The 15,845-nt window shown below is 38.6% G+C and overlaps 1 protein-coding gene across 10 annotated transcripts in view; it reads left to right on the forward strand.

Annotated features, from left to right (window-relative positions):
• The window catches only part of ANKRD17 (ankyrin repeat domain 17), a 142,279-nt gene that overhangs the window by 82,339 nt on the left and 44,095 nt on the right, over positions 1 to 15,845 (forward strand). For 8 of the 10 annotated variants that reach the window (XM_056567863.1, XM_056567858.1, XM_056567876.1 and 5 more), the window contains 8 exons: positions 2,401 to 2,638; positions 3,048 to 3,239; positions 3,717 to 3,826; positions 3,904 to 3,991; positions 5,488 to 5,615; positions 6,314 to 6,457; positions 6,567 to 6,669; positions 11,498 to 12,256. In XM_056567863.1, the coding sequence (XP_056423838.1) occupies positions 2,401 to 2,638; positions 3,048 to 3,239; positions 3,717 to 3,826; positions 3,904 to 3,991; positions 5,488 to 5,615; positions 6,314 to 6,457; positions 6,567 to 6,669; positions 11,498 to 12,256 (1,762 nt within the window). The remainder of the gene's footprint in view (positions 1 to 2,400; positions 2,639 to 3,047; positions 3,240 to 3,716; positions 3,827 to 3,903; positions 3,992 to 5,487; positions 5,616 to 6,313; positions 6,458 to 6,566; positions 6,670 to 11,497; positions 12,257 to 15,845) is intronic. The other 2 variants (XM_056567903.1, XM_056567910.1) reach the window with 1 other exon arrangement.

Raw genomic sequence — 15,845 nt, forward strand, 5'->3', positions numbered from 1 at the left:
ATTGTCATTATGCCAATAATATTGTCTTAATTTTTGTTATTCACATTTTTATGCACAATATTACTTAAAGGTTGTTTTTATTGTATATGTTCTTCTCACATGGGCCCTGTGAGAAGTAACTAAGTATAGTCTATTTATCTTATTTTAATCAATTGTTTATATTATTATTGAAGCACGATCCAGACAATTATTTATTTAAATTTCTTTATCTAATATCTATACTATTACTTACTCCCTTACAAGGTCCGGGCAATTTTTTACTATTGGTTTTTCCTTTTTTTGTGCAATTAAGGTATAGTTGCATGCCCTAGTTTGACATCGGTGTGTACTATTTATTGTGAGCTGATTATACAACCTTTTTTTCTCTAATTTACAAATCTGTTTAACGTTATGGCACAAGTTAACTTAAAAAGACCTAAGAAAAAAAAAATAAAAAATTCCTCCGGAGTACCCCTTTAAGGACGCAGCGATTAACACATGTTTTATATATATATATTATATATATATATATATATTTTTTTTTTCCTTCCTTACCTTCTAATAACCATAATGCTTTCAGTTTTTTTTGTACTTCAGATCCATATGAGGGATTATCTATTTTTTTATTTATTTTTTTATTTTTTTTTTTTGTGCCATCAATTGTACCTTTTTAAAACACCAAAAATAATTTGTAGGGCAAAATTTGAAGAAACATCATCATTAAGCAACTTTGAGGCCCCCCTGTGGTCTACTACTCAATACCTCATATTCTTTCCCCTCAATACTCTTCCTTCTCCTTTTTTATTTATTGTCCTTATTTTTTACTGTTCTTTTCCTGTTGATATGATTTTTGTATAACTGTTTCCCTTTGTTATGGAAATTTTAAAAATTGTGAAAATAAACAATTATAAAAAAAAAAACATATTAAAAATAAATACATGGTATCGCCGCGTGCGGAACTGTCCGAACTATAAAAATATAACATTAATTAAACTGCACGGTCCATGGCGTATACGTAAAAATATACCAGTCCAAAATTGCGTATTTTTGGTCACTTTGTATACTGTAAAAAAAATGTATAAAAACTGATCAAAAAGTCCCATAAAAACTAAAATTGTACAGATAAAAAAAAAATTCAGATCATGGCGCACAAAATGAGCCCTCATACATCCCTGTATATGGAAAAATAAAAAAGTTATAGGGGTCAGAAGAGGACATTTTAAACCTACTAATTTCCGTGCATAAAGTTGTAATTTTACAAAGTAAAACAAAATCAAACATATGTAAGTATGGTATCATTTTAATAGTATGGACCTACATAATAAAGATAAGGTGTCCTTTTTACCGAAAAGTGCGCTGTGTAGAAATGCTGTTTTTATTTATTTTTTCCAATTTAGCCCCACATATATTTTTTTCTGATTTTGCTGTAGATTTTTGTGTTAAAATTATTGCAAAGTAAAATAGTTGGTGCAAAAAATAAACCCTCATATGGGTCTGTAGGTGGAAAATTGAAAGTGTTATGATTTTTCGAAGGTGAGGAGGAAAAAAAACGTGATCTTTAAGAGGTTAAGGTTGCAGACACTTTTCATTTTTGCAATTTCATTCTTGCCTTCTAATTGCCATAATGCTTAGAATTTTCCACTTACCGACCTCTTTGACGGCTTGTGTTTTGCACCACCAAGTGTAGTTTGTATTTACGCAATTTTGACTGTGTGGTTTAATGAATGCTCTTCATAGAACATGGGTAGGTGCAGGGTTTACCTGTACACCCTTCATCCTTTAGAGGTTAAAAATGGGAAAAGTGGGGGTGATCCAAACTTTTAATAGGGATGAGGCTTATTCACATTTAAAGGACATATCCAGTGCTGGAAAACTTACCCTCTATCCTAAGGACAGGGGATAAGTTTCAGATCGCGGGGGGTCTGACCGCTGGGGCCCCCGCAACCTCCTGTACAGGGCCCCGGCAGCCGGCGGGAAGGGGGCGTGTTGACCACCACACGAAGCAGTGGCTGACACACCCCCTCAATAGAACTCTATGGCAGAGCTGGAGCGCTGCCTTCAGCAATCTCCGGCTCTGCCATAGCGATGTTTTGAGGGGTGTGTCGGCCACCGCTTTGTGCGGTGGTCAACACCCGCTATCTGGCCAGTGAGCCAGGGCCCCGTACAGGAGATCGCGGGGGGCCCCAATGGTTGGACTCCCCCGCGATCTGAAACTTATCCCCTATCCTTAGGATAGGGGATATGTTTTTCAGCAATGGACTACCCCTTTACCTTTTTTTTTTTTTTACATTTTATTTATTTCATTATTTGCTGTCAGTTTTCCTTTCTTATTATAGGAATTCCCATTAGAAACCATAGACATACAATTTTTGTTTGTTTTATAGTGCATGCTTTAATAAGCTTTCCTTCTGTCACCTATAGGATGGCCACGTAGAGGTGGCTCGACTGCTGCTAGATAGTGGAGCTCAGGTGAATATGCCAGCCGATTCGTTTGAGTCTCCACTAACTCTTGCAGCTTGTGGTGGCCATGTAGAGCTGGCAGCTTTACTCATAGAGCGAGGTGCCAATCTAGAGGAGGTAAATGATGAAGGCTATACACCTCTCATGGAAGCTGCACGGGAAGGACATGAAGAAATGGTTGCATTATTACTTGGGCAGGGTAAGTTTTCTTGTACATCCTTATGTTCACTTGTTTGAGAATATCCAAAAGTTTTGTTAGTTAAATATTAAAAATCTGAAAAGGCGAAGCTGAGATGCAGTGGTATACGGAGACTTATTTTCATGGGGTAAAGAGTATACAAATTAAGCTGTCCTCCAGACAGAAGAAAACATTCTCCCAACCAAACCATAGTTTCCTACATTCAAAATGGTAAAGTATCTGCAAGCTGCAGTTTCAGGCATAAGTGCCTTTAAGTTAGATGTGACATGTATACATTACATGTTTTTTTCCAGTGCAGAAAAAAAAGCTGTGAACTAGGCATTGAGATAATATTACACAAGATTTACCCGGTTCTAAGAAAAGTTAGTAAATTAAATAAAAAACAAATAATTATAGATTTGTTTTATAGGAGCAAACATCAATGCTCAGACTGAAGAGACTCAAGAAACTGCTCTAACTCTGGCCTGTTGTGGAGGTTTCCTAGAGGTCGCAGACTTCCTCATTAAAGCTGGAGCTGATATAGAGCTCGGGTGTTCCACGCCTTTGATGGAAGCTGCACAGGAAGGTCACCTTGAGCTGGTCAAATATCTTCTTGCAGCTGGTATGTTCTTATTTTCTATTAACTTTACCTACACAGTGTCAATATGGAGTAGGGTTTCCGTTGAAAGGGAATGCATTTCTTAGATATTTTTTTTTTTCAATGATTAGACCCAGATCCTGAAACTGAGCCATGGACCTTAAACAATAATAGATAGGACCTGATCTATTATGGATGCCACTGGGCATTCTATCACCTTTTTGAAGTCGTTCTTTGCTCAGTCATTGATCTCTGCTGTGAATGGTGGTGGAACCAGTCTTATCTTTATACGGCTGTCCCCTCACTATACTGCCTGTAATGTGATCTGTACAGAACTGGAAATCTCGGCTTAGTTTTAGTCCAAGTGGCCAGAATGAAAACAGCATGATATCAGAATTATTCTAAAATATAGAAAAGAAAAAAACATCATCATTCCCTTCAGAGGTAGATAACATTTATAACAACATCCAGAAAACCTAAAATTGTTTGGTTATTTTTTAGGTGCAAATGTCCATGCGACAACTGCTACAGGTGATACAGCTCTAACATATGCTTGTGAAAATGGGCATACTGATGTGGCTGATGTACTGCTTCAGGCTGGTGCAGATTTGGTAAGTTTCTTACAATTTTCACTTGGCCTGTATAAGTTAGAATTTTTCAAGGATCTAGATACTTTTTTTTGTTTTAGGAGCATGAATCTGAAGGAGGCCGAACTCCACTGATGAAAGCGGCAAGAGCTGGTCATGTCTGTACTGTTCAATTTCTCATTAGTAAAGGTACGTTACATAGTCTACAATCAGCTGAGTGAATGAATCAATTTAGATTAGGTTTCTGTGTCGTACAGAACTGTTTCTGTAAACAGTCCTCCCATTCCTAGCAATAAGGGGTCTCAGCAGTTGGACCCTCTGTGAGTAACAATGGATAGGTGATAAATGTGTTTGGCTTTACAATCTTCTCTGCTTTTCTCGGACTGGACGCCAGAGACAAAAACAGTGTATTAGAAGCAATATTTTAGTTTTCTTATTTCAAGCTTAAACATTTCAAGACAAATGGTAAACAAGACTATCTTCTGTGATATTGTCCTGCATACATTAACTATTTATAAGTTGTAGGAAAATCCGTAAGTTAAGTAACCCTTAAGAGTGGTAGCAAAGTGATGTAATGCTCTGACTACTGTTGTTGAGAGCCTCCTCCACGGCGCCCAACTGTTATTCTCTAACAGCATCAGAATCGAGCGGTTTGCCAGTAGTATCTACAGTTACTTTTTACTTTGTTGCCTACCCAATTACTGCATAGCACAACTGTCTTTAAAGGGGTATTCTGGTGGAAAAAAATGTTTTTAATCAACTGATGCTAGAAAGTTAAACAGATTTGTAAATTACTTCAATTAAAAAATCTTAATCATTCCAGTACTTATCAGCTGCTGTATGCTACAGAGGAAGTTGTATTACTTTCTGGAATTATTTTCACTCTGACCACAGTGCTCTCTGCTGACACCTCTGTCCATGCTAGTAACTGTCCAGAGTAGGAACAAATCCCCATAGCAAAACTATCCCGCTCTGGACAGTTCCTGACATGGACAAAGGTGTCAGCAGAGAGCACTGTGGACAGAGAGAAAAGAAATCCAGAAAGAAATAAAACTTCCTTTGTAGTATACAGCAGATAAGTACTGAAAGCGTTAAGATTTTTAAGTAGAACTTATTTACAAATCTGTTTAATTTTCTGGAGCCAGTTGATTTAAAAATAGTTTTCCACCGGAGTACCCCTTTAATGCTGTGCCATAACATAACTTAATACCATAACATGAGAGCATGATTTACACAGGATATACTGTAGATGGCGTGTGCAGGAGAGAAGGGGTTACTGATGCACTGGGTTTTCATGGTACTGTGTGAGCAGAAATGCATGAAATAGCAGAAACAATAAAGGGCTTACACTAAGCACTGAACTGAGGCTCTAAAGTGGGGAGATTACACTCCAGCATTGTAGATACACTGCTATTCACACAAGGGACTGCTGCCCTGAACCACTCTCTCTCTCTCAAGCACATGTGCTCTCTCACAAAAAGGGAAACCCCTAGTGGCCATGCTTTTATAGCTGTTTTTCCAAGGGTCAGTAGTCATTTTCGGTAAATAAATAACAAATTTGTTAGAAATCAATAGACTGTGAATGAGAGAGGTTGTTTGAAATGACAGTGCCCATTTAAGTAATCTATGTAGCCAATTGGTCTCAAAGTTTAAAGTTGTTTTTGTTTTGTTTTTTGTTGTTTTAGGTGCAAACGTTAATCGCACAACATTGAACAATGATCATACTGTCCTGTCTCTTGCGTGTGCTGGAGGACATTTAGCTGTAGTTGAGTTGCTCTTGGCTCACGGGGCTGATCCAACGCACAGGTTAAAGGTAAAAATGTGAACCTTTCTGCTAACAGGAAAACTATAGCGAATAACAATGTCTGCTAGAATCAAATCCTGCTTGTTAAGTCAGTAGTGATAAGACTGCATGCAATAGTGATTAAAAGACTTATCCAACCTTATAAAATTTCCTCAGAATAAGCCATCGATATTGAATTGGTAGGAACTCCTGCAAATAGGAGCCATGGCACTTATGTAAACGCTGCATACTCTTTAATATTACCTCTGCTCGTTCTTGCGAGTTTAAAGGAAAAGTGACAGTCAGTTCACCTGCTCTAAACCCAATGCTCTGGGTTATAGTCAGTGCTCAAGTCCTGCAGGAACACGTGAGAACTGAGTTCCTGCATCTTTCCACAGCAGGAACTTCATTCCCATTAGAGTCCTTCAGGACCATCCTTTGAGTTCCCACTTTTTTCCCCCCAGAACTTGACCCCTAATAGTGCAGGTGAACCGGAGTAAAATTGATGTATTATTAAAAAATAATCGGTTGCTGTGCAGACTGGAAGTCACTTTAACTATGCAACTGTGAGGCACAGACTTAAAATTCCTTCTGTCGATCATTTGTAGTAATATATTTATATATATATATATATATATATATATATATATATATATATATATATATATATATATATATGGATTTTTCTTATGTCTTTTTAATTCTAATGGATTTTGTTCTTTATTTAGGATGGTTCCACAATGCTTATTGAAGCTGCCAAAGGAGGTCACACTAGTGTGGTTTGCTACCTTTTGGATTATCCTAATAACCTTCTATCTGCTCCCCCACCTGATGTTACACAGTTCACCCCTCCCTCCCATGACTTGAATCGGGTAATCTACCATTTTCGAATTTTCCTCGTTTTGTGGGTGTAACTTATGTTTTTACTTAAGGATAACAAAAAATTAAAACTATATCAATCTACCATTACAAATGTTCTAGGCTCCCCGTGTTCCAATGCAGGCACTGCCGATGGTTGTACCACCCCAAGAGCCAGACAAACCCCCCGCAAATGTTGCTACAAACCTTCCCATCAGAAATAAAGGTCAGTTTCTATGTCTCTAGCCTTTTCTTTTTCTGCTATGTTATACTAGCTCTTGAATTCAATGATTTAGATGTTTTGTGATGTGAAGTCACATTATGCTCCAATTCATCTGTTTATATATTGTAAGCAGACTTAAACTTGGAAATTTGGGAAAAAACTTCCAGCTTAAATGCTAGATGTGAACATAGGCCCCCATCAGTTTGTTAGGCATCAGCATACCCTTTTTTTTTAGCTGCATAGAGAAATATGATAATCTAAAAAAAATGTGACATGCTACATTATGGCACACGTTACAGCCTTCGATTGGACATCTAAATCCTGATTGTATGCCTCCTAAGAGGAATTTGGGCAGCAGTTTTCTAGCTTTTTGTGTGACAGTCCCTAGGTGGAAAACCTTCAATCCACCAAGCCATATAGACAAATTTAGAAACAGTGTAAGCACTCCAGATTTCCAGTGACATTCTTGTTGCTTATTTTATTTTACACACTGCTCTGATACCTCCTTTTATAGAAAAATAGATGTTTCTGGTGTGTGTCCTACACATTAGTGAATAGTGTACCTCCGATGGAAGCTGTTAAACACAATGTAAACAGAGTTTTAGGGAATCTGGTGATGGCTGCATACTGCAAAAGAGTGAGGATAATCTGGGTAAATAACTTTTTCAAATCTTCATGTACCATCACAAGTCATTTTTCTATAGCAAATTTTTTTTAGTGTTATAGAATACTTACTCTGGTTATTTTTGCTGTTGTTCACATTCCTTTATTCGAATCAAAATCATAACGTTTGTTGATGCGCTCTATTGCTCTTCAGACATTGGACCCCCATAATAGTGGTTTGAGTTTACATGCAGTCAGAAATCTTGTAGCCAAAAGGGTAGGATTTCTCCTTGTGAACACCAGAATAGTGTGGGGAGAGTCAAAGGCCATTAGCACTCCACTGAGAATTCTGGGAAGAAGGAATATGCAAAGCATTTTAATCACACCACATTTTCAGGTACTTTACACTGCCATCTGCAGACAGCTGTTTTGGGGTGTTCTGAAACAGGTGTCTGTAGATGTTATCTCTGTTTCTGGAGAGTTTTCAGCTTGGCATGAATTCCTTATCTGAGCCTAAAGCTGTGTAGCTGTAGTCAAAGGCTGATTTTTAGGGAACACTATCTGAAATGGATGCATGATTGAGCTACTTTGCATATTCCTCCTCCCGTTTGTTATTACAAAAGTTTTACAGTGCTGAGTAATTCTGCAACCACTAGGAGCTCTAAGGGGCTTGACCCAGCTACAATCTAATTCTCAAACATTTGACAGTAAATTGCTTTTTCATTGTATATTCCATATTGGCATTTATATTGTACTTAGGTCAGTAGGAGCAAAATAGTGAGTAAAAACATGAGACCTGGCCCTCCAGAATTTTGACTTAAAAAAAAAAGTTTTTTCCTGGAATACTACTTTAATCAACTGGCTCCAGAAAGTTTTTGTAATTTACAAAACAGAGTTATAAATTACTTCTATTAAATAATCTTAATCCTTCCAATAATTATCAGCTGCTGAAGTTTAAATGTTCTTTTCTGTCTGACAACATTGCTCTCTGCTGACATCTCTGCTTGTCTCGGGAACTGCACAGAGTAGAAGAGGTTTGCTATGGCGATTTGCTTCTACTCTGGTCAGTTCCTGAGACACGTGTCATCAGAGAGCACTTAAACAGAAAACAACAACTCAACTTCAGGAGCTCATAAGTACTGAAAGGATTGGTTTTGTAATAGAAGTAATTTACAAATCTGTTAAACTTTTTGGAGCCAGTTGATATATAAAAAAAAAATTTTTTTTGATAACCCCTTTAAAACTGCAGCTGGACCGTGGTCCTTGAAGGACACGTATCTAGTTGAGTATATTGCATAGATACTCGGCATGGTAAGCTCTGCTTTATTTGACATTTCAGATAAGGATTCATACACACTTTCATTAAGTTTTTCTTCAGTCATTATATAACAAGAATGTGATTGTATACATTTACAGGGTAGAAGGGAAAAGTTCCCGAAGAGTTGGGAATTTTTTCCTTTGTACAAGACTTCTTAAATGCCGATGTGCATGAAGCTTTAACATTAGATCATGTGAGAGGGTTCATATAGACTTTTTTGTCATGTTAGTGACTTTGACTTGTCTTTGCTATTTTGAAGACCCATTTTGTTCTCTCCCTTTTGCAATATGGGAATTGGTCCTCCTCATCTACTAATTCTGAGCTCAATACCTAGGCCCCCTTTGCTTTTTCAAAGTTTACAACTTTTTCAATGTAAGGGTGCATTCACACGCTATTACTAGCAGAGTGTTGACGACTGCGGGAATCCCGCTGCGAGTTACACTACCATTGACTTTAATTGGTCCGCGGACAGTCCACAAATCTGACAGTATTGGGGACTGTCTGTGGAACCATTTAAATCAATGTAACGTAACTCGCAGTGGGCAACCTGCTGCTAGTAATAGCGTGTGAACACACCCTTAGGGTGAAGACTTTCATCTTTCTGATAGTAACTGTTTAGTGTGTGTGTGTGTGTGTGTGTGTGTGTGTGTGTGTGTGTGTGTGTTTTTTTTTTTTTTTTCTTCGTTTTTTTTTAATATTTTTTGCAAAATTTTATGCTGGGTTATTTGCATTTTTTTTCTAGTTTCAGTACCTATAGTCTTTAACAAAGTGTTAATTTGGAAAAACAATTATTATATCTATGTATAACTTTTTCATTGTGTGCTTCTTGCCTTTTTGGTGTGCTGTTTTTTGCAACCTATGTTCCCATTGTTTTTTTTTCTGTACATCATTTCTCTTCAAGCAGCAATACCAGCTTCTTAACCCATAGAGTATGTTATAACAAAGATTTAAAAAAGGGCACAATGAATGAAATCTTTTGAGACACCATTCTCTTTCACAGTGCTGTACTATGTAGTGGAATTTTGGTGTTGATTCCACAAGTGGCCAACGCTAAAGTGTTATATATTGCGTCCTTTTCTAGAAAAAGTGAATCCATGGCCCCATATTTAGGCTAACCTGTTCAAGCTACATGGCTCTCGTGTCCATAAGATCGCTGCCGATAGAAGCCCGCAACTGTGGTTGCGCTTGCAAGTCCTCGACAACCATGATGTTGAGCAGCTTGTTCTAGTGGAGGAGATTGAATGACAAGTGTTGCCATGGGCCCCTTCATCTGCTACCATCTTGGGCGGTGAACGCCATGAGGATAGGGCAGAAGGCTGGCCAAATAATGGTGCAGAATAAAAAAATAAATAGATGAGGATTTGGTCTCTATTGTATATATGCCGTCTGTTACTGATCAGTGCCTGAAATTACAGGCTGATGACTGGAGCGCTTTGTTCCTGAGGTATCATGAAATTTTCCTACCCTAGGATCTGGCTATTTCTGTTAGTTCACACTGACTTATTGGTTTACAGTCCCTGGGGGAGATTTCTCAAAACCTGTTTTCGAGGAAAAGTTGACCAGTTGCCCATAAGAGCAAATCAGATTACTTCTTTCTTCTTCAGAGTCCATTTTAATAATTATAGAAGCAATCTGGTTGCTATGGGCGACTGCTCAACTTTTCCTCTGCAAAGGTTTTTAACAAATCCCCCCCCCCCCCCCAAATCATCCCTAGTAGGGTTCCCAAGCTGATTTCCCTGACACATACACAACCTGTGTCTTTTTCGAGTATATTTTGTAGCTTGTGGTGCTATACCCATAGGAATCCTTCTGTTTTGCATTCCAGCACAGCAAGGCAACAGTGCTAACCACTGAACATGTTATGTCATTTGATTCATACATTAATGGTCGGGTTATAGAATACTGATTTACCTCATAATCCTGAGCTGTTGTATGATTGGGCATTTGGGGGTTAGGATAATTGAGAATTATATGGCTGTGGATGGTCTGGGCTGCCCGAACTAACTTCAAAGTGTCTATAGTCATATGTAAGTAACCAGAAAAAATAAGATCCCAAGATTGTGCAAATTCATTTACTGAACCAGGGGATTTATTATCTCATGCACCGTGAACAAGATGATTGTATACTATTTATTGAATTATTTTCTAACTTCTATTTCATTTTGGTCTCTGAGAAGCTGGTATTGCTGTTTAAAGGATAAATCTCTATGTAATCTTATGCTATTTTTACAAGAGTAATATATGTGAATGCATATGGTTGACTTAATTTCATGCCATTTGCATAGACACCAACCCCCCCCCCCCCCCCCCCCCCCCCCTAGTTTTTGCCCTACGTTATTAATGTATTTTTTTCACTGGTTTGTCATTGGTAACCTAAGGTCTGGAGACAACTAGTTTATTTGGAAACTTACAATCCTATGTACCGAGGTCACAATGCTTGAAAGTCCCCATTGCTGCATAACTCATATATTAGCTGAAACCTCTATCTAAAGCTCATTCAGTGGAAGCAAAGTAGTAGTGAGTTTAGTTCTTTAATCCATTTTGTTCACACCACTTTTTTTTTTAAGTAGCCTTTTGTGTAGTAATACAATCATTATTTGTCCAGTGCAAATTTCTACTAGATCCTTTTACTATGACAGCATGGAGCGCAAGAGGTCCATCTTCTATGACTCAATAGCAGAGTCCACCCCAATCACTTCAAATGTTAGGTCCTTTAATAATATAGTAATGCATTTGTACTGTTACCAATATGTGGTTGCTTATGGTTTTACATATGTAATAGTATAGTTGTGTGGATGTAGTTATTGTGCCTGTCCTTTCAACTCTCCCCATGACTGGCAATAGCAGTCATGAGGTTACCATTCCTTTTGCGCTTCCATTTGGTTCTGAGGGGGTTTCTTTTTCACACAGCTGCATCTAAGCAGAAGTCCAGTGGCCATGTGCCAGACAGCGGCCAAGATGCACAGGGATACATCAACAGTCAGTCTCCAGAAAGCATTGTAGAAGAAGCTCAGGGGAAGCTGACCGAATTGGAGCAGAGGATCAAAGAAGCCATTGAAAAGAATGCACAGTTACAGTCCCTGGAGCTTGCCCATGCAGATCAGTTGACTAAAGAAAAAATAGAGGAGTTGAATAAAACCCGAGAAGAGCAGATCCAGAAGAAGCAAAAGATCCTGGAGGAGCTTCAAAAAGTAGAAAGAGAGCTGCAGTTAAAAACCCAACAGCAGCTTAAAAAGCAGTACCTAGAAGTCAAAGCCCAGAGGATTCAGCTTCAGCAGCAGCAGCAACAGCAGCAGTCTTGCCAGCATCTTGGACTGCTAACTCCAGTAGGGGATGGGGAAGAAATCACAGAGGTAGACTATGCCCACTTACAGCAGGTTGATGCCATTGTGCTCAAACAGGACTCGCAGCAGACGGCAGTACCTATGGGCTTTACTCCCATTCAGCCGTTGGCAATGCCTCAAGCCTTGCCATTGGCAACAGGTACATTATCCCCTGGGCCCATTGCGAATCTTGCAGACCTCCAAGGAGTTATAGTAGGACAGCAAGAATTGGGTCAAGCACAGCTAACAGGGCTGGGCCAAGGTGTCCTGGCAGAAACACAAGAAGGGTTAATGATAGCCAGTCCTGCTCAAACCCTCACTGACACGCTGGATGACATCATGGCAGGTGGGTATAATGGTTCCACATAGTTCCGTATGGTTATATTTACATGTGCAAGTGATTACCCAATAACCATTTTATTTACTTTCAGCAGTAACCTTAGTTCAAATCTGATGTGAGAGATACCTGGAATTAACTTACATTCATTTTCAGCCACTTAAAAAAATTAATTAGCTCTGAGCTCTTCGATTTAAATGTGACAACAGATATTTCATTCGATGGCAAAAATATTGGTCTGTGAACGAACATGCAGGCTCTAAGTGTAACCAGATGCCACTTTCCTTTAAGGCAGTCATTGTTTAGTGTACACAAATAAAACATGTCAACCAAAATGTACAGGGATATGCTTGGCTTACACATTTCATGGTGGCTGCTCCCCTGTGGTGCACTTAGTGCTGCTTTGCAGCATTTTGTCTGCCTTTCCAAATATGCAGGATTCTAAATATTCTAATGGAGGGAAGAACAGTGCACGGTGGGGTAGCAGAGTGATTTTTGGGTAGGTGACATTCTGTATGGGTAATTTAGTGCACAGATAAGTGACAGCTTTATGTAGGTTTCACAGAACAGCTGTATTGAAAGTCTTGGCATGGTTAGGGTGCTTCCACACTGAATAGAGCTGCCGGGGTTTCTCAACTGAAAATAAGCAGTATACCTGCATGTAGACGTGCTCCACATCATTCAGATTTGCTTATATGTAAATCTAGTTAAGGGGAAAAAAAGATTTTGGAAAAAAGTCCACAGATGTGGGGTTTGCTGTGGATCTGCAGTGTTTCTGAAGCAAAAGCCACTCAGCTTTTTAAGGTACACTTCCCCCTTTCTGGTGATAATTCTCAGCTGGTAAAAATGTATAGAGGAGGGCTCAACCTATTCATAAGAATCCTATGGGTGCTGCTAGTCATTAATGGAAAAACACAATCTAAGCCAACACTAGTAACCACTGCAATGAAGTGCACACCAATTGTGAAAAATGTGTATACTTTATTAAATAATGTCATAACATGAGAAAAAGAGCAAGGCTAAAATCATTTAAAAACTCTATAAACTAGAGTACACAACATGGGAGAGGGGCCATGAACCCCCCCTCCACACAATCCCGTCTAACAAGGTACAGGTAATATATAAACAGAACTGACTGTGGAAACAAATAAGCATGAAGCAATCACTAAATAAATGACCAGTGACCCTCCTTAAGCACAATGCACATTATATATAAAGGTTGACAATGATATACAAGGCATGAGCCACAACAAACCACAGGCAGAGAATTCCTATACTAGTACCAGACGGGATGCCAGAGCCCCACGCGTTCAGTCACACTGTGACTTCCTCAGGGGTATCTGCCTATTCTCTGCCTGTGGTTTGTTGTGGCTCATGCCTTGTATATCATTGTCAACCTTTATATATAATGTGCATTGTGCTTAAGGAGGGTCACTGGTCATTTATTTAGTGATTGCTTCATGCTTATTTGTTTCCACAGTCAGTTCTGTTTATATATTACCTGTACCTTGTTAGACGGGATTGTGTGGAGGGGGGGTTCATGGCCCCTCTCCCATGTTGTGTACTCTAGTTTATAGAGTTTTTAAATGATTTTAGCCTTGCTCTTTTTCCCATGTTATGACATTATTTAATAAAGTATACACATTTTTCATAATTGGTGTGCGCTTCTTTGCAGTGGTTACTAGTGTTGGCTTAAATTCTCAGCTGGTGCCCATCCTGTGTAAAAATCATCCTAAGGCTATGTGCACACACAGTAATTTAAGCCTAGTTTTGGTCAGTATTTTTATCAAAAGGGTGTGCGTCCAAAACACAGAGAGAAAGGTGTAAATCTTTCTGCTATAGTTTCTCTGTTAATTCCACTCCTGCTTGTGGGTAGAAATACTAACCAAAATACTATGTGAGAACAGGTAGTATTAGTGTGGAGTATCATTTAAGTAAAGGGATTGTGCGGGTAGTAAAAAAAAAGTCCTACCTGTTGTTCATTTCCACCCTCTACATTTCCAACTATTCCTTCCTAGACAAGAGGGAGCAGGTGCCAGTTGCGATCATTGTGTGTGGATGAAACCATATCCGCAAACAACAATCACTATAGCTAGGTATTGGTAATCATGTATGGATGTGGCATGATCGGGGCTAGCATCCACCCCCTCTTGTCTATAAAGGTATACTTCCGAGATGTGGAGAGGGCAAAAGTGTGAGCCGAAGAGCAGAACAGTTAAGACAATATAGTTTTCTAATAATCTAAAGCTACCTGCTGTGCCAGAGTGTGTTTAGAAAGTGTAAAATGTGCTGGCATGTTTTTTTTTACTTGTACACTTTTTGCCTATTATTGAAGAAAATGTGTGCATTAAATGTCAGAATTTTTACACTTTGTGAACATAGCCTTAGGCTAATAGTTTAGCTCTATATCCAATAACGGCAAAAATACCATGAGAAGTCGCTTTATTTTATTAGGTGCAATGAATCGTTGAAATAACCCTATATTTTTGGAAATAGATTTGACTGAATTCGCCATTCTGCACGGAAAGTCTGATTTCGGTGGGATTCTGCTGCGCTGCGCACACGCAGTAATTTACGTGGAATGCTTTTTTTGCGGAAATTCTTATTTCCGCATCTGCAAAGAATAGACCGGTCTATTATTTCTGCAGTATCTGTTAGGAAATTCATTGCTGTCTATAGAGGCGGTGCATTTCCGATTGGTCCTAGCACCTTAATGTTCTGCCAGCCAGACATTCCTCTGTGCGAACATAGCCTTAAATTGTTCCAGATGCTTTTACCTGACTGACTGTTCAGATACTGCCAGGTTACTATTAATAACTAAGAGGCATGCAGCTGCCCCATGTGATGGGCATGGTTAGTTAAGGCAGTCATTAACCCCTAATGTGTAACATTGCACTCTTCCACCCCATTGTAAAATAGTCCATTCCCAGAGTTGATACTTGGCTTCAGTGAGATTATTTATTTTTTATTTATTTGTACTATTAAGATGATGATTTTTAGGGGTTCTATACTTCACTAAATTATCACTATCTTCTCCTAAAGAAGTACTAACTAAGACATAATGGTTGTCACGGACATAGTTGTCATGGACTTCCTGACTCCTAGGCTTTCTCCATCTAACTTTTTAGGTTTACAAAAGTTTGGATCTCCTGATAACTGGCTCCTAAAATCCATGGCTGAGCCAATGTTTATCAATGTAAAGAAAAATAGTTTTATTTCAGTTCTTTCAGACTTAAGTATATGTATTAGGAGTTAGAACTCTAGAGGGTATCATGTCCTCAGCAAATAATGTTAGTTGTGCCATGAAACGATAAACTACCATTTCTTCATTGCAATCAATGAATATGCTTTATTTGCTGACAGTGTAATGCCCTTTATGAACTGTAACTCTTAAATTCAACTTCTGCTCCTTTATCATTGCTGTTGGAAGGCTTAAAAATGAACTCTGGCCATTCAATTTATAATGAGGCATTGCAGCAGTATTTTTGCCTTGATTTAGTGAATTCTGTAACTGGGGAAGGTTTCCAGTTTTTCATCTGGATGGCCCTTAAGTGTACTTTTATACAGAGATATACATGCTTTAGGTGGTGTGATCATT

The sequence above is a fragment of the Hyla sarda genome, chromosome 1, assembly GCF_029499605.1.
Source record: "Hyla sarda isolate aHylSar1 chromosome 1, aHylSar1.hap1, whole genome shotgun sequence".
Lineage (NCBI taxonomy): Eukaryota > Metazoa > Chordata > Amphibia > Anura > Hylidae > Hyla > Hyla sarda.